Source organism: Pseudonaja textilis, chromosome 3 (assembly GCF_049901715.1).
Source record: "Pseudonaja textilis isolate UNSWEBS1 chromosome 3, rPseTex1.2, whole genome shotgun sequence".
NCBI classification, from domain to species: Eukaryota; Metazoa; Chordata; class Lepidosauria; order Squamata; family Elapidae; genus Pseudonaja; species Pseudonaja textilis.
In genome coordinates this window covers 110,506,088-110,532,545 of record NC_141992.1, presented here as the reverse complement: position 1 = coordinate 110,532,545, position 26,458 = coordinate 110,506,088, and the positions used below count along the sequence as shown (strand labels likewise).

General features: G+C 41.5%; 2 protein-coding genes across 8 annotated transcripts in view; both read right to left on the bottom strand.

Moving 5' to 3' along the window:
* Positions 1-3,707, bottom strand: part of KIAA0232 (KIAA0232 ortholog) — a 77,321-nt gene extending 73,614 nt beyond the window's left edge. For 2 of the 6 annotated variants that reach the window (XM_026700961.2, XM_026700962.2), the window contains exon 1: positions 3,515-3,657. The gene's annotated coding sequence lies outside the window, so the exon portion shown is untranslated. Of the gene's footprint in view, positions 1-3,286 lie in introns of all 6 variants that reach the window. The other 4 variants (XR_015743041.1, XM_026700965.2, XM_087930596.1 and 1 more) reach the window with 4 other exon arrangements.
* Positions 3,708-6,484: 2,777 nt separating this feature from the next.
* Positions 6,485-26,023, bottom strand: ECSCR (endothelial cell surface expressed chemotaxis and apoptosis regulator). Of its 2 annotated transcripts, XM_026700957.2 has the most exons (7): positions 25,890-26,023; positions 23,807-23,854; positions 15,587-15,709; positions 14,772-14,870; positions 12,390-12,426; positions 11,000-11,081; positions 6,487-10,805 (listed from the first exon to the last, which is right to left on the bottom strand). In XM_026700957.2, the coding sequence occupies exons 1-6, from the start codon at positions 25,945-25,947 to the stop codon at positions 11,018-11,020; spliced, it is 429 nt and encodes a 142-aa protein (XP_026556742.1). In that variant the 5' UTR covers positions 25,948-26,023; the 3' UTR covers positions 6,487-10,805; positions 11,000-11,017. The 2 variants fall into 2 exon arrangements, with proteins under 2 accessions (XP_026556743.1, XP_026556742.1); XM_026700958.2 differs by lacking the exon at positions 23,807-23,854 and having other exon boundaries at positions 6,485-10,805; positions 25,890-25,997.
* Between the last annotated feature and the right edge of the window lie 435 nt (positions 26,024-26,458).

Here is a 26,458-nt window from a genome sequence, read left to right as displayed (position 1 = left end):
CTTGGTTATTATTCTGAATGATTATTTTCTCCCTCCTCTCTCTCTCTCTCTCTCTCTCTCTCTCTCTCTCTCTCTCTCTTTCTACATATAGTAGTTTGCCACAGCATATCCATATCCATATCATCTGAAAATTCTTTATTCTTGGTTATGAGTTGGACATACGCTATTCTGATTACTTCTTCCATCACCAGAGTAAGTTTGCATTTGCTGAAAATATTTCAAGAGTGCAAACATGTTCAAGTTATATCAGGACCTGCCCATTCTTTCTTCAGGCACTATCAGGAAAAAAGTACATCTTTTTTTCAATCTCAGGATCCCATATTAGCTAGGGATTACACTACAGGTAGTACTCATTTAGTGAGTACAATTGGGACCAGCAACTTAGTTAAGAAAGGGATTATGAAAGGAAAAATCATATGACCATGACTGTGCTTACAATTTTACTTCAGCTTTCCTTTATTTTAAAGTGTGAGATAAAGCACAAACAGCCAGAAAGATTTCTGGAATTTGATTCAGGAAAAAGCCAGGTAAAAGGGGAAATCTTATAACTCCTTTTTGCCTTCTCCCTCCCGCATCCTTTAAAATATTCCCCTTGATGCTGGCATAATTATAGCAAGAAGAGAATTGATGTTTGTATTTACATTGCTTGGAGAGGAAAGGATTACAAGAGAGGAAGCAGGGACACAATAGAGAATATATATCAAAAGGGCCCTGCTGATGCTTTTATTCAGGCTTACGGGGAAACAAAAACTTTTACAGGTAGTCCTTGATTTACAACCAATCATTTAAGAACCATTCAAAATTATGGACTTTTAAAAAAGCTACTTACAATCTGTCCTGAAAGTTATGACTGTTGCCCTCTCTCCCATCAAACTAACTCAGGCACTTTGGCAATTGCCCACATTTATAAACAGTTGTTAACATCCCACAATTACATGATTGTGATTTGCAATTTTTTTACTATTTTCGGCCAGAAAATGGCAAAGAACACCTACTGTATAAACTGGATTTGCTTAACCACATGATTTCCTTAATGAATTTGATGTCTTGCTTTAGAGCCATTGTAAAAACATAATGCCTTGACTTTACAGCTGCAACAACTTACATCCAAAATTCCAGACTTCAATGTCATCATAAACTAAGGACTACCTGTAATATGAAGCTGATTAGAGCTTGTCAGTTGTAGGCAGCAACTGCAAGAGTGCTAATCAGCTAATTAAGGTCACAGAGCCCAACTTGTTAACTCGCTCTTAATAGTTTTTAGGGAAGGATTCCACTACACTTGAGAAAAGCAGCTCTGGAAGACAGCTTGCTTAAACAATCTCTTCACTTTGGAGGGGGGCAGAGAGGAGGAGAAAAAAAAGCAAGGCACAGAACAACATGTACTGTCTGATTGAAATGGTAAAAGTGTGACAGAGAGACATATTGTGAAGGTCATAAATGCAGGCAGTAGTTGTATTTAAAATATTGGCAGCATTATTAAAGATGCAGAGAATCAATGATGAAAACTCACTGAAAGACACTTGTGAGAAATACTTTTCCATGATAAAAAGCAGAACCTGAAATGCAACTGCAAATTCATTGTTCTATGAGGATGACAGTGATTCATGGAATATTATACGTTTTAAATGAGAGAGAGAGAGATATCAAACTTTATATTTGAATACAAGTCCCAGATCTGATTTTCTGATGAGCATTCATCATATGTTCAGAGACTAATGTTTATTTGTTGAAAATGAAGGAATAGAAACACTGTAGTTCCAGGGACTAGGTCTGCATGAAACTAAGGAGCTACCATATAGTCAGAGAAACTGTGTTTTACTATACTTAATAACCTTAAGGACTGAAAACTAACTACTGATATATAACTTGAGAATAAATTACACAACCATCCTGTTAATTAAGATTGCAGCATATGTACATCCTGGTTCAATGGGGGAGGGGAATGAAGATGCTGTTTTACAACTGATGTACACAATCCACACAAGTATTTCTTAATTGGATGAGTAATTCATTTTAAATAGTTGAAACTCCTTTGAATATTTAAAATATGTATCAAATGCTACCTTTCAATCTCTTATTTTTTAATCCAGGATAACATCAAAACTATTTTAATCTCCTTTATAAACTCCAAAATTCAGGAGTTGAACAGTTTGGAAAAAAAGTAGCTTTGATTTCAAGTCTCATACTAAACTTGATCTATTAGAAATGTATACTTTTCCATCATCTTAAGACTTGAAATACCTTTCAGACAAATAATTACTTTCAAGTACAGGTACAGTAATACCATGAGTATTTCAACTGCAATTTAGCAGGTAATGCATCAAAATATTGATATGCCACAGATGAATAGGCAATTGTGAACAGGAAAGCTAGTAATGTTCCTTAGGCTGGATTCAGGTAGTAAGCAATATCTTTATGTGAAAACCAGTGTTACCAACACTTAAGCCACAGTCTTAATAGGTAACATTCAAGTCTTCGTCATATTCCTGTAGTGATCTACCCTAGCAACTATACAAGAGTGATTTGTCATTAACATGTTTGGGAATTTATTTTTTACTTCCCAACTTAGACCCTAGATTTCCTAATGGTCTCCCATCCAAATAGTAACTAGTCTAACACAGCTGAAGGTTTTCAAGATCAACCAAGGTCACCTATCTATTACTGGCAATACATACCTGAAACAAAAAACAGTTAAGAACGTTTGGTTCCTACATTCACCTGGCACTATTTAATACCTAAATTGGATGCCTAAACCTACATTTAGCACAAAAATAGTTAATGCAGTAAATACCAAAGCCAACAAAATTGAATCGCTACTTATTGAGCCTCATGGTGCAACCATACTATTCAGCAAACCCATCGAGTCCAAGCCAGCAAAACCTCCAGCAGTCAAACAAGGTGCGAACCTGCAGCCCACTCAAAAGCAGCGTTTCTCACAGCAAAGTCTTTGGATCTTCTCCACCCTCTTGCAGTTCAGCACCGCAGTGCCGAACCATCCAAGGACGAAGAAACGGATCTGAACAAAACCACAGGGGTATTGTTAAGAAACACGCATGTTATTTGAGAAAAACCAAGCTGTTTCGGTAACTGCCTGCCTTCAGAACCGATCTCGCAGAAGGCCGCTGGCCGATCTTTCACGAAGGCCGCAGTAGTAGCCTCCCATCCCGGTCGGTGCGACCTAGTCCCTGGGCGGCAGGCCGCGCCGCGGAGTTGCCCGTTTTACTGCCCCTCCTGAGGGAGGCAGGCGGAGGCGGACAGGCCGGAGGAACGCGAGCATTCTTACCCTGAGGGGGCGCACAGATGCCCCTGCGCCGAGTCAGCCGAGCCTCCGGATCACGCGGCGGACAAGGCCGCCAGGCCAAATCAGGATAGGCCTGCCTATCCAGTCCGTTCTCGCCTTACAGCGCCACAGGCCTCAGCAGGCCGGACAGGCGGGGAGGGGGGAGGGGAGGGATGCGGTGCAGCGCTGTCCGAGAGAGATGGCAGCGGCCTCCCTCAAGGTCGCCCTTACCTGCCGGGGCCTCTGGCGACCCGTCCCAAGTCAGGCGGCGGGACCAAGCCGGAATTCGCCCGAAGAGGCGTTACGTAAACCGGCACCGGCCCCGCCGAGGGGAGGAACGAAAAGGCGGGGCGCCCCCGCTGGCCTCTGCGCAAGCGGTTTGCTATCCCCTGGCTCCGCCCCGCTCCTTCCGCCCGGCCTCCGCGGGAGGAGGGGGGCGCTGTGTGTGCTGTGGCGCCTCTGTCGTCGGGTCCTGACGCGAAAGGGCGGGGTGAGAGGCGGGGGTGTCTTCTCGGCGTCAGGTTCAAGCGGTGGGACGGCAGTCGGGTTTTGAACCCTGTTCGTGCGAGGGTCGTATTGTAACTCTTTTGTCGCTTGAGTTGTAATGTGATTGATGAAAGTGGCAGTCTAGTATAACTGAACTCGAACGTGTTTATTTCTAGACGGCGCTTTTCGTCTTGTCACTTTCTGAATAGAGCTTTTTTGCTGATTAATGCCCAATTTTAAATTCAACTGACAAGAATATTTGCATGGATCAACTTACGGTTGAGGAAGAAATGCTTAAGATAAACCCATTGAAATGGACCAATCCTTAATAGGCTTATTATCTAAGAGCTTTATCATATTTAAGGATAAATTCCCAATGGCTTGATAATATAAAACCATAAACACATTAACAATATTATGGCGCTCTTATCATGTGGAAACTGAGCTATGGTGGCTTGGGTTATATATTATACAAAAAGCCATGTCACAAACCATGAGTTACAAGCACCATGACTGGCTTTACTTATTGTCTTATGTAAACTAAACAGGATTCATACTGTACGCTAACCATAGGCATCTCTTCTTAAACACAACAATGGCGTATTGATAAAACAAGTGCTGTGTTGTGGGAAGCCCCCCATCTCAGAAGAATGAAATATTTTGGGAAATGTTAAAAAAGGTGTTGGAAGAAATGTCCACCTGGGTTCAGTTCCAAGTGGGAAGAAAGACATTGGAAACATGGAAATTAGAAGGATAGTTTTAATGTGGAACAGGACCACGTGGTTTGAGATCCCAGGCAAAAAAAGAGCACATGGGTGACAGAGATTCATACCCTCTGTTGGGTTTTGAACTTGTTTCTTGTTCCTGTGGCAAGAAATGTATCCTGATTGGTTGTCAGACTCCCACGGGGACATGCAGGGGTACCTTTGTAGGTTGTCTTGAGTCTCAAGCTTGATTGAATTTTGCTGGGTGATGTTATGAAGGGCAGTGGTGGGATTCAATTTTTTTTACTACCGGTTCTGTGGGTGGGGCTTGGTGGGTGGGGCTTGGTTGATGTGGCAGGGGAAGGTTACTGCAAAATCTCCATTCCCTCCCCACCCTAATAACCTGCTTTCCAGCTCCATTCTCCTGTGCAGAGCAACAAAAGAAGATCCAGCTCATCAGCTGGGACTCGGGAGGTGGAAAATAGATGGGGGCAGGGCCAGTCAGAGGTGGGATTTGCCGGTTCTCCAAACTACTCAAAATTTCCACCACTGGTTCTTCAGAACTGGTCAGAACCTGCTGAATACCACCTCTGATGAAGGGGCTTTGGGCAATTCCTATCACTCTGAAGCTGAAGATCTTTTGTGTTGTAGATAAGATGGCTCAGTCTTTCTGGGGCTATTAACAAAGGTGGGGGCTGCTTTCCAAGAGCATGTTCTCCTTTTCTCATCCAGGGAGGTATAATATTTTGCCTTTTTAATACAGTATTTTCTAGAATATTTCATTCTTCTAGGAGAGGGATGGGTGCTAACTTTCTACAAAGGCAGAATATTATATTTCCCTAAAGGAGAAAGGGAGTAACATGTTTTTAGAAGCAGGAAACAGCCCCCAAATCTTTCTTAATAGCCCACAGCAGATGCCAGCACTTAAGAGATAAGAGCTTATTGAAAGAGGAAGACAACTATCTAGTAGCACTATTCATAAGCAAAGCAAGTACTGCAGGCAGATATCCATTCAAGATAGGATATTTCGAACCTCCTTGCAGACAGCTAACAAAGGCAGAATGATAGAATTAGAAAGCAGCCCCTCACCCAAAACCCAACTCAGAATGAAAAGCCATTAGCCACAATAGGAATTGCCCAACACTCTTTCAGAACACAAGTCCCTTCATTGCACCACCCCCATAATAGCTCAACCTTCAAAATTACAGAAATTTATAAAAATTAATGTTCTCAACAAACCAATTGTTCAGTGGACCCAGAACTGTCTTTGTGGTTCTGTTCAATAAACCATCTTTCCAATCAGTCTCCATGTTGTTTCCAGCATTTTTCTCCCAGCTTGGAACTGAACCAGATGGATATTTCTTCCAACAGTGTCACAACTTAAAATGTATCCTTTAGTTTTTGAATCATGTCACATGTAAGTATGTAAAAGTGGAATTTGTTAGGGCATTGCAAAGGGCTTTACATCTTTTGAAAACATACATTATGCTAAGCTATAACGTAGCTTGTTTAATTTTTATTTTCTATAATGTATAAACATAATCAGTTGTGTTTTGTCCCCCATGGTTAAGCAATCCATAGCTAAATGCAATCTTTGAAACAATAATATTGCTCTTTCTCATGCATATTCTTATTCTCCTCAATCTTTTCTTTACCTTGAGCAAACACAGTTACCACCATTTTTAATGGTCTGCTTTTGTCTTAAGCATCTTAAAATTATGGTTTATGCATAACTGTGGAATAAATCAACTATTATGACATTCAAGAAACTGAGGTAGTTAAAAATTTAGCATCCCAATATTTTGAGCTATTGATATGTTCAGACTTTTAAGAAACAACCTCATAAAATGCTGTAAGAGTGAGCACAGCCAATGCCCTTTACCAGAATACAAAACTGGTCACATTATTCTCTCTCTAGGCTGGTGATCAATTCAGCATTATTTTTATTTATTTTTATTTTATTTATTTGTTGAGCATGTATTAGATAACAGATATAAGTATAAACATGATTAATGATAATACATGAAATGGATAAGAATAAAAGGGGACGTTAGGACAGGGATGGTAGGCAGGTTGGTGCACTTATGCGCGCTCCTTAAAGACCTCTTAGGAATGGGGTGAGGTCAACAGTAGATAGTCTAAGGTTGAAGTTTTTGGGGTTTGGGGAAGAAACCTCAGGTAGAGTATTACAAGCATTGACCACTCTGTTGCTAAAGTCATGTTTCCTGTCAAGTTTGGTGCTTGATTAGGATACTTGTTTTGTGGATGCAGTATAGTGGTGAATAGATTTCCAAGAAGAGTTCAAAGTGTTCCCGTTGGCTTATAAAAACTACAATATTTGGGAGCATCTTCTCCAAGGAGAATCTGTCTACTTTATATAGGCAACTCAGCTAGGAAGTTCCTTCCCCTTCTGAGGTGAAATGGATAGAGCACTTCACCTCACAACTTTTTGGTAGCAGCTCATCAGTATCTGGATAGCCCCTACTTAGGGTATATTCTGGAAAAGTGAAGACAGTTCAACAAGGCTCTTGAAGGCTCTTTTACATTAAGGCTCCTGATTATTTTGTTTCCTTCTGGTTTTTATTTGATTACTTTTAATCATCATATTTCTGCATTTTAATTATGAACTGCTTGGAGTATTGTAAACTAACAACATACAAAGACACAAGTACGTAAATAAAAAGCTTGTATTTCATTTAATTGTATTTCATTTCTAATCTTTAACATACCGATTTTCATTTGGAAAGGTAATAATTACAGATAAATAATATTAATGTTAACTGAATGCTGCTCAATTAAGTATCTTCCAAAAAACTTAAGATCTGAAATTAATCCATAGGGCAAATTGATAATCTCTTCAATCTCTATGAATTTTAAAATGAAGGCAGTTCAAAAACTTCATTGAAGTACTGTATTTTATCTTGTTTTAACTGCCTTTGAAGTTCTGCTAAAAGATAAACTACAAATCTTTATATCAAAATAAGAAATTATTTTTAAAAAGCTATATTTTTCCTTATGAAAAAACAAGGTTACACACAAAGAACAGATTCAGTAATATCTGAAACAAATCAACTAAGTATAAAATCAGGACCTCAATTAAAAGCCAAATTAAAAAATACATACAAATATTGCCATTTCTTAAAATAACTCTAAAAGTCATGTATCAGTCTTTTAAATGCCATTATTTTCTTAAACAAAAAGATTTTTTAAAAACTTTAAAAGGCCAATAAGGCAAAATATATGTCCTTGGGCATCTAAATTTTTGAGAAAAAAAAAGACAAAAACAAAAACAGAGGCTATATCATGAGCTGGTGAGGGAGGCTTCTATTCTTTATTTTAGTGGGACTGCAGGGGCTTTCTTTGGGGCAGAATGCCAATTTGGATCTGATAGAATTAGGCAAAAAGGGGAATTGGGTTGGACCCTAATCATGAACAAAAGACAGGAAGAAAAAATGGTGCAGCAATCTCCATTTTACATCAGTTGAGACTTTCAAGAAGAGATTGGACTGCCATTTGTCAGAAATGGCGTAGGGTCTCCCGCTTTGGCGGGGGGGTGGTTGGACTGGATGACCTACAAGGTCCCTTCCAGCTCTGATTATCTGTATCTGTATCTACTTGTTAGATTTATTTTCTTCATCACAAACTAATGCAATAGGTATAACAAGCAGTCTTAAAACAAATAGTAAAGACATCAAATGGGTAAAAACTTCTGTCATTTAGGATCAACCCACCAACAATAAATAAACAATCAATAGTTTGCAGACTAGCATTTGCTGGAGCATGTGTAAAGGCCTTGGAAAAAATATTCAGAAATTCTGATGTATTTATATCTATAAAGATCAGAATAGTGTAAGCACATGATACTTCATGTGATTTTGACTTTGAAGCAGAAGATTAGGATGAATATTGATACCGTGTTTCTCACAAAATAAGGCCGGGCCTTTTTTTTTTTGACCCCCGAAAAAACGGCTAGGCCGTCTTTTGGGGGGTGATTTAATTCCCCCCCCTTGCATCCTCGGGCAGGTGGCGACAGCTTGGATGTTGACCTCGGCGTTGGTGGGGCACTTCATATCGGGAGACCTTCCACCACTGTTGCTTTCCCTTCTCCCCATGCTGTAACAACGTTTAGAGCAACATCGCAGCGTTTGGCGCAGCCACGCATAGCCAGCCAGGGCTCCTCCCTGCAACCAGAGCCCGGCGGAGACACTCAGATTCAGGCGCTCCTGTCGCCGCCTTCGAAGGCAAAGCCAATTCTTTTAAAAACGACGCCCTACTACTGGTACGACAAAGCCTCCTCTGCCCTCTTTCGGGCAGAGGAGGCTTTGTCATACTGGTAGTAGGGCATTGTTTTTAAAAGAATTGGCTTTGCCTTCGAAGGCAAAGGGAAGGTGGCAACAGGAGTGCCAGAAGCTGAGTGTCTCCACCGGGCTCCAGTTGCAGGGAGGAGCCCTGGCTGGCCACGCGTGGCTGCACCAAACGCCACAATATTGCTCTAAATGCCGCGACAGCACAGGGAGAAGGGAAAGCAGCAGTGGTGGAAGGTCTCCCAATGCGAAGTGCCCCACCAACGCCGAGGTCAACGCCAGCAGCACCATATCCGGGTATGCAACAAAAGTACTTCCTAACAGCAAGCCCCCCCGCCATTCCCCCCCATTTTGCATGTTTAATATAGGCCTTAATTTAGGGGGGAGGGGCTTAATTTGATTTTATGCCTATAAAACATGCTGGGACTTCCTATTGGGGGAGGCCGTATTGTTTGAGAAACACGATACTTTTGAACTTTCAAGATTTCAAGGCCAAAGCCTCTGATATAAGTATGTAAGAGAAAAGACACTCATGCCAAAAGATCAGGCAAATTCCATTTTCTGAAGATATTCTTTCAAAATAAAACAGAAAAATATATGTGACAATGATTGGAATGTAAAATAAGACAATGGCATTCAGTAAGATTTTCATCTCAAAGATAAATGAAAATACATCTTAAAACATGCTATGTCTTCAGGAAATTAAATTGTAATAGTTCAATCTAAAGAAATTATTTATGACAGAGCAAAAGGAAATATCCTCCTACTCTTTCATGGCTCCTTGAATTACAGTGTACTCCTTTCAATAGGTGGGAACTTTGATGGGGCTGGAAGAGTATGTGGGGAAGGACCAGAAGGCTCTGCTTCCACAATCCTTATTATACTGTTGTTTTGTGCATCCAACCCTTAGTTTCTGTGCTCAACAGACAGTATAGCAGCAAATAATAATAGCCCAATAGTAAGGCGCAACAGGAGTCCCGTGTACACCTTCTATAGATTCAGATAGCAATTATTAGGGAAGTCTGCCTAAGCAGGGGTGGGATTCAAATTTCTTAACATCCAGTTCTGTGGGCATGGCCTAATTTGTGGGTGTGGCTTGGTGGTCATGTGACTGGCTGGACATGGCTTGTATGTACATATTATAAATATTTTTTTATTAAAATAAGAGCAACTTTTACCCAAAACCAGGCAAAGCAGGCAGATTGAGTTGCTTGCAGAATCACAGATTCACTCAGAGATCTACCTTTCTGCAATCTGCTGCCTGAGCTTGCACTGAAAAATAGAAGCTTCAGTCCTAAGGAAGGTTCAGCTCTGTTTTTAGATTAGCTAGAAAGCAAGAAATCCAATGATTTCCTGCTTTCTAGCTAATCTAAATCTCCCAGCACAGCAGAACAGCTGATGGTCGGGGGTGGGTGGGAAGGAAAAATAGTAACTTAACAAAGGCAGGCAAGTTTGATGGCATGCATGCCAGGTAAGGAGTGGGGATGGGGAGGGGAGGGGCTAGCCAGTGGCGCGATTTGCCGGTTCTCCAAACTGCGCAGAATTGTAACAACCGGTTCTGGAGAATCGAACTGGTAGAATCCCACCCCTGTGCCTAAGGCCCTGAATGCTCTTGAGTATATGATACTAGGCTATTGGATCACTTATCTGATTGTGAGGCCTGTGCAATGGTCCTAAAGAAAGATGAAAAGGCCCTTTGGAGCATGCAGGAGTGTGATTGCAGCAGGTCTTAAAACCATCTGCATCTTTTCCAGATTGCTAGCAGCTGCAGTGGACCCACATATGATCCTATAGGAAGGCCTGTCTAGTTTAAACAATTACAGATACAAGTTATGTTTGTGCCCCCCAGGATCCAAACTACCCTTTTGCATTCAAATACTGTATGAAACCTGATTATAATGCAATTCAGATAGTTATATTCCAAATGATAACATCTTAATGCTTTGCTGAATATAATAAAAATGAAGTGTTTAGTGTTTAGTTCCTCCTATTCTTCATGAGTGCTTCTTCATGAGACCTTCACAAGATCTAGAAAAACAAAACAAAGGCAAAATTAGTAGACTCTGGTCTAAATAATTGTTAACTGAGAACACCAAATACTCCTAAGATATTTATGCTGCATTAAATTTTGCCATTCTAAAACATGAGCATGTTGCGTTTCTCTGAATTACTTGAAGAGGAACACTTCAACAATATTTGGATCCATGTCCCCATCCTCTTACTTTTGCGGCTGGTTGCATTTAAGTCTTCATAGAGATCAATAAAGCATTCTTACTGCCAACTGTAGTAACAGCATCCGAACAGCTACCAAAGAAACAAAAATGCAAAAATTACTTCCCTGTTTCCTTCATGAGAAAATATGTAAAGTAGAATAGAAGGAACCAGCCCAGTACACTAGGAATTATATAGGTCCTTTTGTTTTAATATCATTCTGCCACAATATTATTATTTAAAAAAACCAAACTCATATAGTATAGGTACTATATTAATATCACAAAGTAATGAAAATAGGACTTCTGTCTTTCTGAAATGTTGACAAATGTTTGGCTCAAGAAGCTTAATCCAAAATTTTAAAAATGCTTTAGTTTTAAAACAAAAAATATGATGGAGCAGATTATGAATTGCATGTTGGTTAAAGGAACCAGAGTAGAAACCATGAAATGGTGAGTTATAATCCTGCCTTCGATATGTACCAAACTGAGGGATTTTTGGCCTGTGATTCTGCCAGACCTAGGAAGAAAGCCACGACAAACTACTTCTGAAAAACGTTGCTAAGAAAACTTCATGAATTTGTCCGTGTAATTGTCAGGAGACAAGACTGTTTTGCACATACATACATGCCTATTTTACTTGATACAGGATTAACTATTTTCACTTATGTTTTCTTTAAGTAGGCTTTTCAGCATAGTTTGGGGGGGAAATTGCTACACATGTAAATAAGAAATAATTAGATTGCCTGGAACAAAAATATTCTGCCTCAGAACCAAACTGCTTTCAGACCAGGTCAAGGAGTTTTGAGCCAAAAGCTGATTTTCTCTCTTGATTTAAGAGATTTCTATCTCCTTGGACTGTGCAGCAGCACTTTGGATTGTTGTGTACAGTTACTGCTGCTCTTTAACATTGTCACAACTTTTCATTAGATCAAATGGCTCCCCTCGGTCCCTTTTTGAAGTTGAACCCACAGCACGTTAGAATTGTAATATCTCCCCTGCAACCCCGGAGGAATGTCCCATACAATACTTCTGAATCTGCCTTTGGTCTTAGTCTAAGGATAGATTTTTGGCGGGGTGGGTGGGGTGGACAATCCTCAACTGAAAAGCAATTGTTTCTGTTGAACTGTCAGCTATTTTCTCATTTTTTATTACAATAAATGAACGACCAAAAATGATACAATTCAGCACAAAATAGAAATCAAAATTTAGATAGGGAAAAACATATGTATTAGAAAACAAACATGAAAACAAATGTATTAGAAATGCTACATCATTCCGAGTGGGGCAGAACTGAATTTTTTTTGGTGGGGGGGGGAATGACAATAGAATTTATCCCAGTTTAACATCATAATAAAGAATTGTCTTTTAATCAGAAAGAAGACATTATTAAGAGATGTACCTGTATGATACTGTAGAATGTTGAAGTTTTCGTTTATCTGACAAGACAAGAAAAATATATTACCATTTTATATTAGAAATTAAAGATATGTACAAATAAACATTCTTCTGTTTAGCAACAGCTCCTCCACATTTTCTGGATTGTATTCTCTCAATTTGTTCTTTCTAATCCAACCCTTTATCACATTCAGGCAATGTTCACAAGTACCAATAGGTTCTTGGGATTGGATGATAAATAGATTCCCCATCTATTCTTATGTTATGAGGGGCCAGGAAAGAGTCTACTGTTACACAAACACTTGTACAGCTTTGGATCATTCACTCACACACAGCTTTCCTGTCAAGCCATGCAGATCTCACGGCAGCTCTTGCTTCCTACCTGCGTTTTCCTGATAAATACAGCTAAAGCATACAAACAGGTGGGAAATAATTAGGAACATATTAAATCACTTTCGTGTGAGCATTGAGCTACATAGGTTTCCTAATCCAAAGTTACAGTAAAATTTTATTGATTTCAATGTACATTTGTTTTTTCTCACACGCTCACATGCTCATCCCCACTTGCCCACATCCTTCTCAACTGACCTAGACTGTGCAGGCACTAGGTAAGGGAATGGAAGCTGCCAGGTCCAGATCCAGAGTGACTTAAAAGTTGGGTGGGTTTCAGGTTTTCAAAAGAAAGCCCAGCACATTATATGCAAAATGCTGACAGTGTAAAAAAAAATATCACTGGAACAGATGGATGCACAAACACCCACCTAGTCAATTCCCTAATGAAGGAAGTTTTGATAAGGATACCATTTATCCAGAGGATAAGTATCATGTTTAAGAAGGCATGCTATCTATGTCCCATCAAATCATACAATTTTAAAGATGGGATTGGAGTGTAGGCACAGTGTCAAATATTACTTGATGGTCAGAGACAATGGGCAATGAAACAATGATCATCCATGGGCAAAATGGATGATCCCTCAGTTAATCAGGCCCTATGTTGTAAAGCGGAGATCCCCAACCTTCTTTGTACCGTGAACTGGTTTCCGGGAAAACAATATTTCCATGCACTGGTGGTGGTGGTGGCAGGAGCGAGAGGGGGAAATGGTTTCATGCACTACCTCGATCCCACACATGCACAGATGAAACTCACTTGCATGGCCTAATTCCTAACAGGCCATGCACCAGTACCAGTCCATGGCTTGGGGGTTGAGGACCACTGCTATAAAGCATTTTATGGGTCACAACCGATATCTTGAATTGTACCTAGAAGCTTCCTGCTGATCAGCAGAAGTATTACATGGGCATAACAGTACATAATAGATACAAACTCAAGGTTAACTGCACCAAACGTGACTGCAGGAAATATGACTTCAGCAACAGAGTGGTCAATGTTTGGAATATTCTGCCTGACTCTGTGGTTTTTTCCCCAAACCCCAAAAACTTTAACCTTAGACTGTCTACTATTGACCTCACCCCTTTCTTAAGAGGTCTGTAGGGGGCGTGCATAAGCGCACCAATCATGCCTAACTGTCCCTGTCCTATTGTTTCTTTTTATTTTTCTTATAAGTATCTATCTCATGTATTCAAAACTATGTTTATTCTTATACCTGTATCTTGTAAGCGATTGACAAATCAAATCAAATCAAATAAATAAATAAATACTAAGATATACCCGTAATTGCCTGCATCCCTGGCTTTTGGATCAGCTGCAGCTTTCAAGTGGTAGAGCAGCCGAACCTACAGTATATTGCAAAAGTTTATATGAAAGGCATCAAACAGCACTGTACTAGTCTTGCAATTTTCACAGTGGTTCAGAGCTCTCTTTGATGACTCTGTCAAGAGATCAACTGTGATTGGATGCCTAAGAGACCATGGACGCAGAGAAAGTTAATGAAGTAAATAGCTGAATGAAATATTCTGTATCTTGCTTTCTATTTTGTCCCCAAGACACTCTGAACAAAATGTGGATATCGACAATCACTCTATTTGAGGACACACAGTCAGTCACTGAAACCAATATTTCTCCTCCTTTCCCTTCAACCAAAATATTTACAAGAGCAAGCATCAATTTTTCAAAATTCTGTTTTAGTGTACAGCAGTGCTCTCAAATACATATTGGAGGCAGGTTTTCATGAAAGATTTTGAAACAGAAATAGAGCATATTAGAATTTTCCATTCTACTCTTAACTGCTTTGATACCATAAATAACAGGAAAGAAGAAACATAAAACAAATATTAAGATGAGCATCTATAGAGTCAAGGAAGCAATTAGAAAAACAAGGGTGTTGTCAGTAATTTCAATATGAATTTAATTAGCTAAAATGAAATTAGCAATCAAATATGATCTACTAATGTGAATGATTCTGCTACATTGATCACTACTACATACCTGTTACCTTTTTGCAGTGACGGCCATTGAATGTTATGCTGACTACGCTGACAAGGATTATTACAATCACCACCAGAATGACAATGAAAATGATGATACCTAAGTGGGAGTGGAAAACATCCATAATAACTTTTCTATTGTATATCATTAAATATTAACAATGTCAAGGATTACCAAAAATGCTTCCCCACAAAGGGAACATAACCAAAGGTGACCTTCTCAACAATTCTGCCCTAACAATCATTGTTATGATTGCTCCAAAGATGGGGGGGGGGGGGGATTTCAGTTTTAATAAGCTCATCTTCTGAGTTTTCATACTTAAAACTAAGCAATAATAAAGATGGGTACAGAACTTAACAGTGTGAGCTAAATGAGACTGGAGATCTATGTTGAGGTCTGTAGGGGGCATGCATAAGCACACCAACGTGCCTACCATCCCCGTCCTATTGTTTCTTTTATTTTTTTTATATGTACCCATTTCATGTATTCATAACTATGTATATACATATACCTATTATCTTGTAAGCGATTGACAAATCAAATAAATAAATAAAATAAATAAATGAATTCTAATTTGTCCAAGGAATCAATGTTAAGGTTTTATTGCCTTAGAAATCTATACCTCATGAGATCTAATGGTTTAATAGAAACCTCCTCACATAAGATTTACTTATGCCCCTGCAAATAGGACAAAGAAACGATAGGTGAAAGTTTACAAGAAAGAATCAAATAAATCAAATCAATGTCAATAATATTAAACTATATCCATTCATATTTCTAAGCAAAATGAAACTTATGCCACCATGTCTACTTACTTAATGCTGCCACTGTTAATGCTGCTGGTCTTTCTTCTGTAGGATAAGAGGTAGTAGGAAAGTCTGGTTTTTCATTCTGGAAATCTTTTGTGGCAATCATTAGTTTAGATATACCTGTGGATTCTTGGAAAAAGAGGATGCAGTTGAATAAAAGGAGTAAACAAATATCTCTTTGCTGATATGTGAAACAAAGATAAAGTAAATCCTTCCATTATTTGGACAGTGTTCTGTATTAACATTCTCGTAGACTCGCATTCTGATTGGTCCACCAGGACCGCAACCCGATTGGTCCACTGAATGACTGTGATTGGAGCGCTAAGAATCTACCGCGATTGGCCGAGCCGATCGCGGGAGATTCAAAGCGCTGCCATTGGCCGCCGAGCCGCCGGCCGGCTGTATAAAGCCAAGCGGCTCGCACACTTTAACTGTCCTTGTTTTAGAAGCTACAATAAAGAGCTGATTGTTCACTTTCGCGTCTCTCCTCTTATGTGACCCGATCCACTGATCTAACACTGGCGACGAGGATGGGATCGTGAGGCGAGGACCAACTAGCACGTGGCAAACGGTGATCAGCGCCCTGCAAGATGGCCAGCACCCTGCCGCCCGCTCCGTTCGACCCAGCAACCGAAGACTGGGAGTCATACATCGACCGCTTCCAGATGTTCCTAGAGTGCAGCAACCTCAAGGACGCCAACGGCCAGAGGAAACGGGCAGTATTCCTAACACACTGCGGGCCCGCGGTGTTCAAAATGGCCAAGGCGCTGGCGAAGCCCGCCGACGTCAAGGAGATGGACTGGGCTGACCTCGAGCCCATCTTGCGCCGCCATTACGCCCCTACCGTGCCCATCCTCATTCGTAGGCACGACTTCTACCGCCGAGATCAGCGTGAAGGCGAGACCATCGGCGACTTCGTGGCCCAGCTGCGGAACCTGGGGGGCCCCTGCGAATTCCCCGACCTGGACCAGGCGCTTCGGGACCGAGTTGTCCTCGGACTCCGAGACCCCGTGCTGCAGAGCCGGCTGATGGCCAAAGGCAACATCTCCCTCGCCGACGCCCGCGCCGAGGCTACCGCCGCCGAGGCCACCCGCCAGTCAGCAGCCCGGATGAGGCAAGCCAACACGACTGAACGGCCACCGGCCAACGAAGCGACCCCCGCCACCGCGAAGCCCGGGGAAACCAGCCGTCGAGAAACAACCACGCATCATGGCGACTTCGAACCCCAATCTGACACCGAGGACGAAGACGAGGAAATCCATCGGCTGCAGACCGAGCGCGACCACCGGGACCGCAGGGGACGTAAGTCGGGTTTCCATTGCGCCGGCTGCAGCGGCGATCACCCCCGCTCCGAATGCCGTTTTCTCGACGCCATTTGCAGGCACTGCGAGAAGCGGGGGCACATCGCCAAGGTGTGCCGGAACAAAAAGAGCTACAGCTCGCAGCGACGAGGAAACAGCCCACAACGACGAGACGGCACCCCCCCCCAGGCACCGAGACCGACCGACCGAGAGCCGGTGGAGCCGTGACAGCCGCAGCAGACGACTCAGCAAAGCACAGCGGCGCGAGGAAACCCACCAGATGGTCGTCATCGGCCATTCGTCAACCATGGACGCCCGAAAGGTACACGTGGCCCCGTGCATCGAAGACCAGCCCTGCGAGATGGAAGTGGACTCCGGGTCCTATCTCTCAATGGTTTCTTGGCGCACAATCAAGCGCCTAGTCCCGACCATCCGCCGCAACGAACTAGACAACCAGAAGCTAATCCTGAAAGACTATCAGGGAAACCGCATCCCTGTGGCCGGCATCGGGCACTTTAAGGTCACATTCAAGAACCACACCGACATCTTGCCACTCACAATCGTGGACAGGGACCGCCCCAGCTTACTCGGCCTGCAATGGTTCGCCCCGCTGGGCATCGAGGTGACGGGCATCCATTACACAGACGAGGCCGACTGGGAAGCGACTCTCGTAAAAGAATTCCAGGAGGTCTTCGACAACTCGCTAAGCAAGTACCGAGGGCCCCCTATATCTTTCAACCTTAACCCTAACATCGCCCCAATCCGCCTCAAACCCCGGCGAGTGCCTTTTGCGCTCAAGCCGAAAATCGACGAGCAACTAGACAAGCTTGTCGCGCAAGGGGTACTAGAGCCCATCGACCATGCCCGTTGGGAAACGCCCATAGTCACCCCCATCAAACCCGATGGCTCCATAAGAATTTGCGGGGACTACAAGGCCACCCTCAATCACGCGCTGCAGCAAAGCGCCTACCCAGTCCCAGTTGTACAGCACCTTCTGCACTCACTGGGGGGAGGCCGGATCTTCACAAAACTCGACTTGGCACAAGCGTATCAGCAATTGCCGGTCGATGCGGAGACAGCCGAAGCGCAAACGATTGTTACACACCGGGGGGCCTTTAGGTGCAACCGACTCCAATTTGGAGTCAGTGTCGCCCCAGGAGTCTTCCAAAGTCTCATGGAAAGGCTCCTCCAGGGAATAAAAGGGGTGGTTCCCTACTTCGATGACGTGCTGATCGCAGCCGCCAACAGAGAACAATTGGAGACCCGTTTAAGGGCGGTGCTTAACAAATTCAAAGACGCCGGCCTTAAAGTCAAAAGAAACAAATGCCAACTCCACACCGAGAGGGTCGAGTTCCTGGGGTACCTCCTGGACCGGCACGGAATACACCCAACCGGGAAGAAACTCAGAGCCATCAAGGAAGCCCCCACACCAACAAGCAAGGCGGAACTACAGGCATTTTTGGGACTGCTTAATTTTTACAATGTTTTCCTACCCCAAAAGGCGACCGTGGCGGAACCCCTACACCGGCTACTCGATAAAGCGGCCATCTGGACCTGGGGGAAGCGGGAGGAGACTGCGTTCCAATGAACAAAAAACCTGCTGACATCGGACGCAGTCCTGATCCAGTATAGCGAGACCCTCCCGCTCACGGTAACTTGCGACGCATCACCTTTCGGCATCGGAGCAGTCCTCAGCCACACCCTACCCGACGGGAAGGAAGCACCCATCGCCTTCTTCTCCCGAACGCTGGCCAAGCCGGAAAGAAATTACAGTCAACTGGACAAAGAAGCCCTCGCCATCGTCGCCGGAGTGAAAAGATTCCACGAGTACCTTTACGGTAGGAACTTTTCGATCATAACGGACCACAAGCCCCTGCTCAGGATACTCGCAGTGAACAAGGCCACCCCGAACATCCTGTCACCCCGGATGACGCGGTGGTCCGAGTTCCTTGCCGCATACTCATACGAACTGTCACACCGGCCCGGCAAGAACATTCCGCACGCTGATGCACTAAGCCGGTCACCACTACCCAACCTAGACGACGACCCAGCACCCACAATGACGACCCTGCAAATCGAGACCCTACCCAGCCCACTCTTAACCGCGCCAGACATTGCCCGTGAAACAAATAAAGACAAACGGCTGGCGCGGGTATTGAGCTGGGTAGAGCGAGGGTGGCCAGAAAGTGACGGCGGCGAGCAGTTCAGAGCCTTCCGAAACCGCCAAACTGAGCTGTTCTCGCAAAGGGGGTGCATACTCTGGGGCGACCAGGTAGTCATATCGGAAGCGCTACAAAACAGAGTGTTGGCAATGCTGCACGAGGGACACCCGGGGGTCGTCAAGATGAAAGCCCTGGCCAGAAGCTACGCTTGGTGGCCAGGGATGGACAAACAAATCGAGACATGGGTCGCCGGCTGCAGCAGGTGCCAAGAGTCGAGAGCCAACCCCCCCGCCGCCCTGGTCCTGGAATGGGAAACCCCGAGAGGACCATGGTCGCGAATACACATAGACTTCGCCGGGCCAACCAAGGGGCATACATTCCTCATCACCATAGATGCTTACTCCAACTGGCTGGAGGTAAGCACTATGAGGGCAACAACAACAGAAGCGGTCATCGACAAGCTCAACAGACTCTTTGCAACGCACGGGCTACCGGATGTCATAGTGTCGGACAACGGGCCACAGTTCATGGCACTGGCATTTGAAAAATACCTGGCCGAACGAGGCATCCGACACGCCTTAACCTCGATGGCTCACCCAGCGGCGAACAGTAGGGCGGAACGGATGGTCCAATACACAAAAAAAGCCATCCAAAAAATCGAAACCGGCGACATCCAGGAAAAAATAAACAAACTACTCTTCATACAGCACATCACGCCGAGCACGACAACGAACAAGAGCCCAGCGGAGTTACTGATGGGAAGGAAACTGAGGTCTCCACTGGACCGCCTACACCCCACCTACAACCCAGAGAAACCCCCAGACTCCTCCAGCCGGTACCGGGCATTCAACATCGGGGATACGGTCTACGCGAAGAACTTCACGGGAGACCCCCTCTGGGTACCTGCACAAATAACACAGGTAACCGGGCCCCGATCACACAGACTCCAAACGACAGACGGAAGGAGCTGGAAGCGGCACATCGACCAACTACGGTCCAGACTAGCCGCCAACACCCTCGACGCCTCGGAAACAACAACCAGGGAAAGCAGAGAGGGAGGGGAAGCCTCAACAACCAAGACGGTAAACGATGGAAGGCCGGAACCATCAACGGCACACCCCCCAACGCAAACTGAACACCCCCCAGAAGACAGAAACGTTCAAATAAACCAGCCATACTCACCAGCAGACCTCGAACTGTCGCAGACGGGATCTTCACCTGGAAGGTACAGCCAAGCCAGCTCAACCAGCCCGGAAAGACCGAGCAAGAGCAACAGGAACCGCAACTCGACCAACCCAGGTAGTCCGGGCGGGAGCTGCGGCGACAGGCCCGGCTCACCCTTCCAGGCGGTTCAATCAACGAAGTTGAGAGCGACGCGGAGCCCGTCCGAACCGGCCGACGATCACACACAGACTGAACCGCGCAGGTCAGCTAGACAGATTCGGAGCCCCACCTACCTGCGCGACGTCACAATGCTATGTCGGACGAAACCATGAGGGGAGGGGTGTTCTGTATTAACATTCTCGTAGACTTGCATTCTGATTGGTCCACCAGGACCACAACCCGATTGGTCCACTGAATGACTGTGATTGGAGCGCTAAGAATCTACCGCGATTGGCCGAGCCGCCGGCCGGCTGTATAAAGCCAAGCGGCTCGCACACTTTAACTGTCCTTGTTTTAGAAGCTACAATAAAGAGCTGATTGTTCACTTTCGCGTCTCGCCTCTTATGTGACCCGATCCACCGATCTAACAGACAGATCTGAAGTTAAGCCATTGTCTGTGGAGGTGCAACTTTGGGGAATAAATGGGTTGGGCTACTAGAACTCTCACTCTTCAATTGGAACTGAATACGCATGGAATGATTCCCTTTTAGTCCCACCATTCGGCAGGAATACCTAACCAAGGCAGAAAACCTTAACTGAAGATTTTGAACCTTGTTCAATTATGTTAAACTCGGATTCCTGACTTGTTGCTTTCCTAGTCAGCCAGGAACAAATCCTAAGACTTATTTTTGGCTTTAAAAGATTGGCTTTTTAGAAGAGCAAAAAGTCATGAATCCTGTTCAAAAATAATACATTACACAAGCAAAGTATAGACCAACAATGCTACTTTGTCCTAGTAAATAAATATATCAAGGAATAGTGCTTTATTCTGACACACACCAGATCAAAATGATTAATTAGTTAAGAAAATATTGTATGATTGTGCTGCAGCAGTCTCATTCTCTTCTTCCTATGCCCAAGATGCTAGAGATGAAATGTACAGTATAATTAATTAATTGATACTAGCAACATGGGACAAAAAGAGCCTAAGAGAAAATCAGTAATTACATTTTTTATACCAGTGTTGTCTGTCACACACAAATACACTCACAGAGACAATATATTGTAAAGTAATTTAGAGACAAGCTAACGTCAATTAAGAAATTAAATAATTAAGTAAATTTTTGGACTCCTCACCAAGATGGCTGCTGAATGGCAAAGAAATATTTCTATCCTATCAATGATCTGCTGATTCTGCTTCCTACGCTGGCTCCCTGGCAGTCCTGCTCCCTAGATGTGAATGGGAACACTTAGGAATGACCCAAGACAATTTTTGGGAAGGGAAGTTTTGAAGTTCCCTTTGGGAGTTGTTAAAAAGTCATGGGCATCCATCTTGCTGTAGGCATTTCGGGGTTTTTTTTTAAAGTGTGCCTGGGTCTTAATTTCACTTTTAAAATTTCCTTTGCTTTTTGTCTTTAAAAGTACAGAAGACTGGCTGAATGCTGATTTGTTTCAACCCACTGTTGAAGTTTAGCTGTTCTCTTTCTTTTTCCTTTGATTTATGCTGTTGTTCTAAATAACTTTCACTTTAACAAAGAGTGCTTTTCAATGGTGAAGTGCTTCCATTCAAATTATATTAATAATGGACTCTCACCACAAGGTTTTTGTTATTTTTTTTAATTTGCACAATACTTAGTTTTTTTTTTCTTTTAATCTTGGATTGAAATATCCAGAAAAGACTTTTCCTGCTTTCTTCTGCTTCAGCTTCTTTATTCTATAGTTAAACTTCATAGAGCATCAGTATACTACATTACAGACAAGCAATAGCTAAAATCTAAGAAAATATATTTTAGCAACATGCACCATTTAATTGAAAGCTTTTAAAAAAATGTTTGATGAGATAATAATGCTCATAGAAAATATGTGCAGGCTTTAGAGGAATCTCATTTGAAAGCTGCAGATCAAAGAGATATTGACTACACAGACAGAGAACTAATTGAATTGATTTCATACATCTCTGTGAACTTTAAATCTGCATTTGTTCATTCAACAGAAGCCTGACACAGACAAGTGACAAAACTGTGTTTTCTTGGGAGGACTGGGGAATACTGGAGAATGGGTTTATTACTCTTAATTGCCAAACACTTTTATCTGGACATTGCTGGGAAGATAGACCAATTGTGGAGATTGAATATATGATATTTAACTAGACAACAATAGATAAGAAATGGTATCAAGAAACAAACGTGGATATTTGATCCAGGATTAATTATTCTTCACTTTTCGGATGGTTTGAGATAGAGAAGATGCCATGGTAAATTTTCTAGAAAGTGATCACAGTAACACTTTGTTAACAGTGGGTTTGGAAACCCTAATCTTGTTCTATATTGTCATTAATATAGCATATAGATGACAGTTCAATAATTTGCAAGTGGATTTACTAGTTTAATAAATGGGAGAGGGGACTTCTTTCACAAGGGGTGGAAACTAATATTGTAGCAATGCATAAATCAGTATTCAACCCAGGGGATAATATGTCTATGTATGTTGGGAGTTTTCTTTTTTAATGCACCTTTTTAATTTCTTGTATGCTTTGTATCTTGGGTTTTTTTTAAAAAAAATATTTTAGTATTTTTTTTCTTTGAATAAATAAAAATAGTTAAAAATTAAGTTTGTTTTCCCTCTTTCTCCCCTGAAAGTAGAGTACTTTTCCAGTTGGATGGTGACTGTTAAAACACCATTTTATGTAGCTTTCAAAAGGCTTTTGGATTAGTCTTTTCGATGAAGCAGGCTTAAACAACTTTTGCTTTGCAAAATAGAAAGATGTTCAGTCATCAGTTCACTAATAATCACTGATGTAATATACAATAACAGTAATAACATGCTGCTTGCATAAAGATTATATAAAATTATTTTAATTGTACGCATGTTAATTAATAAGTTGCAGGCTGTCTAAAGGCAGGGGAAAGCAGTTTTTAAATATATAAATTAATGTTGATTTCCTGTTTTGGATTATTGTTTATTGCTGCCTTCTTTTGCTCCACTTTTACATATTTGGGTGTCTCATGAGGTACCAATGCCTTATATATTCCACAAAGAAAAACTGGGGAAAATAGTGTGGGAAACAAACAGTCCTGGAATAGGACTGAAGGCATCTTACCAACTATCTAACAGTTTTTTTAGTTACTTTGATAATAATTTACATAACTTAATACACTTTTCTCTCATAAACAAAGCTAGAATCTTTTAAATCCATATTGGAAAACACTGATTACTGTGGAATAAATCAACACTGTGACAGAATTTGCTTGGGACTTAGTATAATAGGCTTTGCAAATAAAAAGGAAGATATGAAGATTAATGTTTTATTTCATGGAGAAAAAATTACATTTCAAATTAATTTTTATCCATCCAGTTATGAGACTTTGTTTAGTTTTCACATAATTCTAAATTGAAAAGAAAATGATGTTGTATAATAAATAGGAGCAGCTGTCCTCTACCTGCCAAGGTGGGAAGAAAGAGACTGCTATTCTCCTTAGGCTCAGGACCTACAAGCAAAATGAAAAACAAGGATGTTCTTAGAAGACATTCGAAGGAAAGTTCTGGTTTTCATAACTATGTACTTAAAGAAAAACTAATTTTCTCCCTCATAAATCTTGAAATAGCCTATTTCAACAATGCCCTCTTATTCCCATTCATTAGCTGCTAGTACTTCAATTTCAATTTCATCATGAGGCATGATCTGTACTGGCCCTTCTGGCCCTTTCAACAAATATTTCCAATGCTCTTGGAAAAAAAAACTTCATCCAATGTGGCATACCCAAGTTCCTTACATATCTCCTCCCTCAGATTTCCATAAACAGTGTGGATTGTCACACCAATATTGATACCTCTTTCGCATATGGTTTCCTCAATTTCTGATTTTGCCCACATGTTTTAAATATTATTGTTGTCCCTTTTATCTTTCACTCTAGCTGATTTTCCATTTCCTTTTTGTCTAATTTACCTTTTCTGTTGCATTCGTGTCCTCAGGAATAGCATACCCCTGGAAAGATACATCCTGCTTGTTTTCCCAAAGTCTTTTAAGACCTGTCTTTGGTACCAGAGCTGGGACTAGGGTGATTGTTGAACTCCTCTGAAGTTTTTGCATATTGGGGAGTGTTCTTTTGATTTTTAATATGCTTTTAATATATGTGTATGACATATTGCACATTGCTCAGAGTATTCTTGGTATTGGGGGGCCTTAACAAATCCAATAAATAAACATGCTACATATGGGTCTTGTTTAATATTATTTTTGGTATGGTGCTTTTGAAAATAAAATTTATTGTTTTAATTTATTAAAACAACTTTATTTTGCAGTGAAAGGAAATTTGTCACTGAACTCTGATTCATTTAACATAATTGTTATTTATGACTTCTTTGCTGGGAAGATGAGGCAAGTCACAGTTTCCCTGATTTTGAGAATAATAAGTCCATTAGTGTCCAAATGACAAAAAGCCGATTCTTCAGGAGTGCATTAAAGGAAGAATAGAAGCAGGGTCAGTTCAGGATACAAAAGAGGTTTGCTGATCAACTCCCTTAAGAATAGTCTTATAAGAATAATTACTCTAGAGGATGGAGAATGATTTAAGAGATACTATACTTAATTTATGTTTTCTGAAATATATGTATCATTTCTTCTTCTTTACTTTTTGTCCACTAAATCTATATCTCAGGTGAAACCATCAATATTAAGGCTAGAAAGAGAGAAATCAGAAACAGCAATAGTAACAGTTCTAGGCTGAACACTTGGTCTTCCAATCTTTCTGCCTTTGTAATATCTTGCTGAGCCTTGATACATAATAAGGAAGTGTTTCAAAGTTATTGTCTCAACTATCTAGGAAAGACATGGTACATATAAAGTCATATTTGCACCAGCCTAAGAAAAAGTATTTGTGGATATCTCCCTATGAATTATAATTTGTCTGAGATTTAGGCATCAGATATGCATATAAAGTCCATTTTTGTTCTATCTGTAAGCCATCGTTTGTTAAACAATTATGCTATTTATTTATAAATGTTATACATTAATTAAATTAATTAATTAAACAATTATGTTATATGAAATATTATTACTGGTGATACATTTCCCCCTATCCCTCTCCAGTCTACTTATCTGTAATGAGCCAATCTGTAAGGTCAAGATTCAGAATCTATTTATAAAACAATATGAATAGCAAGAGATTTCCAACAACTAACAACTCTTTTGACCATTCATGAATACAGAGAAACTGTTAGCTTGTATCTTGAAAATTTATGAAACTGATTTAAGCTGAAAAAGAACATTATTGCATCTAGCTCAGCAGCATCAACAATTCTCCAGTGACTCACGCAAAAAGAAGCCTTATCTAAACATGTTAGACATTTTTTAATTGTATCTGTCACAGAAAAAATAATTATGCAAGCTAACCATCTATTCTATTGCTGAATGTTGATCTTCTAACTGAATGCAGTGAAGCTGCAATTGTCGTCTTGATTATTAAAGAACTTCATGAGGCTTACTATTGAATAGACATATGATTGGTCAATACAGTACCTTACCTTGGAGAAGAACAAAGTGACATATCCACAAAAATATTAACATTTTTAAAGCTATCATGTTTTCTTCCACTTGCCAGTTCTTAGTTCCTTACAGTTCTATTCATTCTGTGATCAGGGAAAAAAATGGGGTGAACTTTGACTGTGTGAGTAGATTGTCCCAGGGTTTCCTGTTAAATAATAGAAGGAAGCAGCCTCAATCAACAAGCGGATTGACCCTGTGGAATTTTTCTCGCCTGTTATAGTTTTGAAGGATATGAGACATAATTAATCAGTAAAAAATAAATTTAATCACAATTGTTCTAACTCTACATACTTTCAGAGTACCTATTTTCTGAGGATGATATCACATGCATGTAAAAAATAAGACTTGAGGATTGGATTTGAAAATGAAAATTTCCCCATTCTGGTCCAAGAAAAAGGCTGTGAAAAGATAGGTTTAACTACTTCACAAAAAGATAGGTTTAACTACAAGAAAATGTTTATCTCATTTTTAGGTGGTTAGCTAGGTACCATCAATTCAGGCCAGAGACCCAGATGGACAAATGTCTGTAATCTGCCTCCAGCAATAC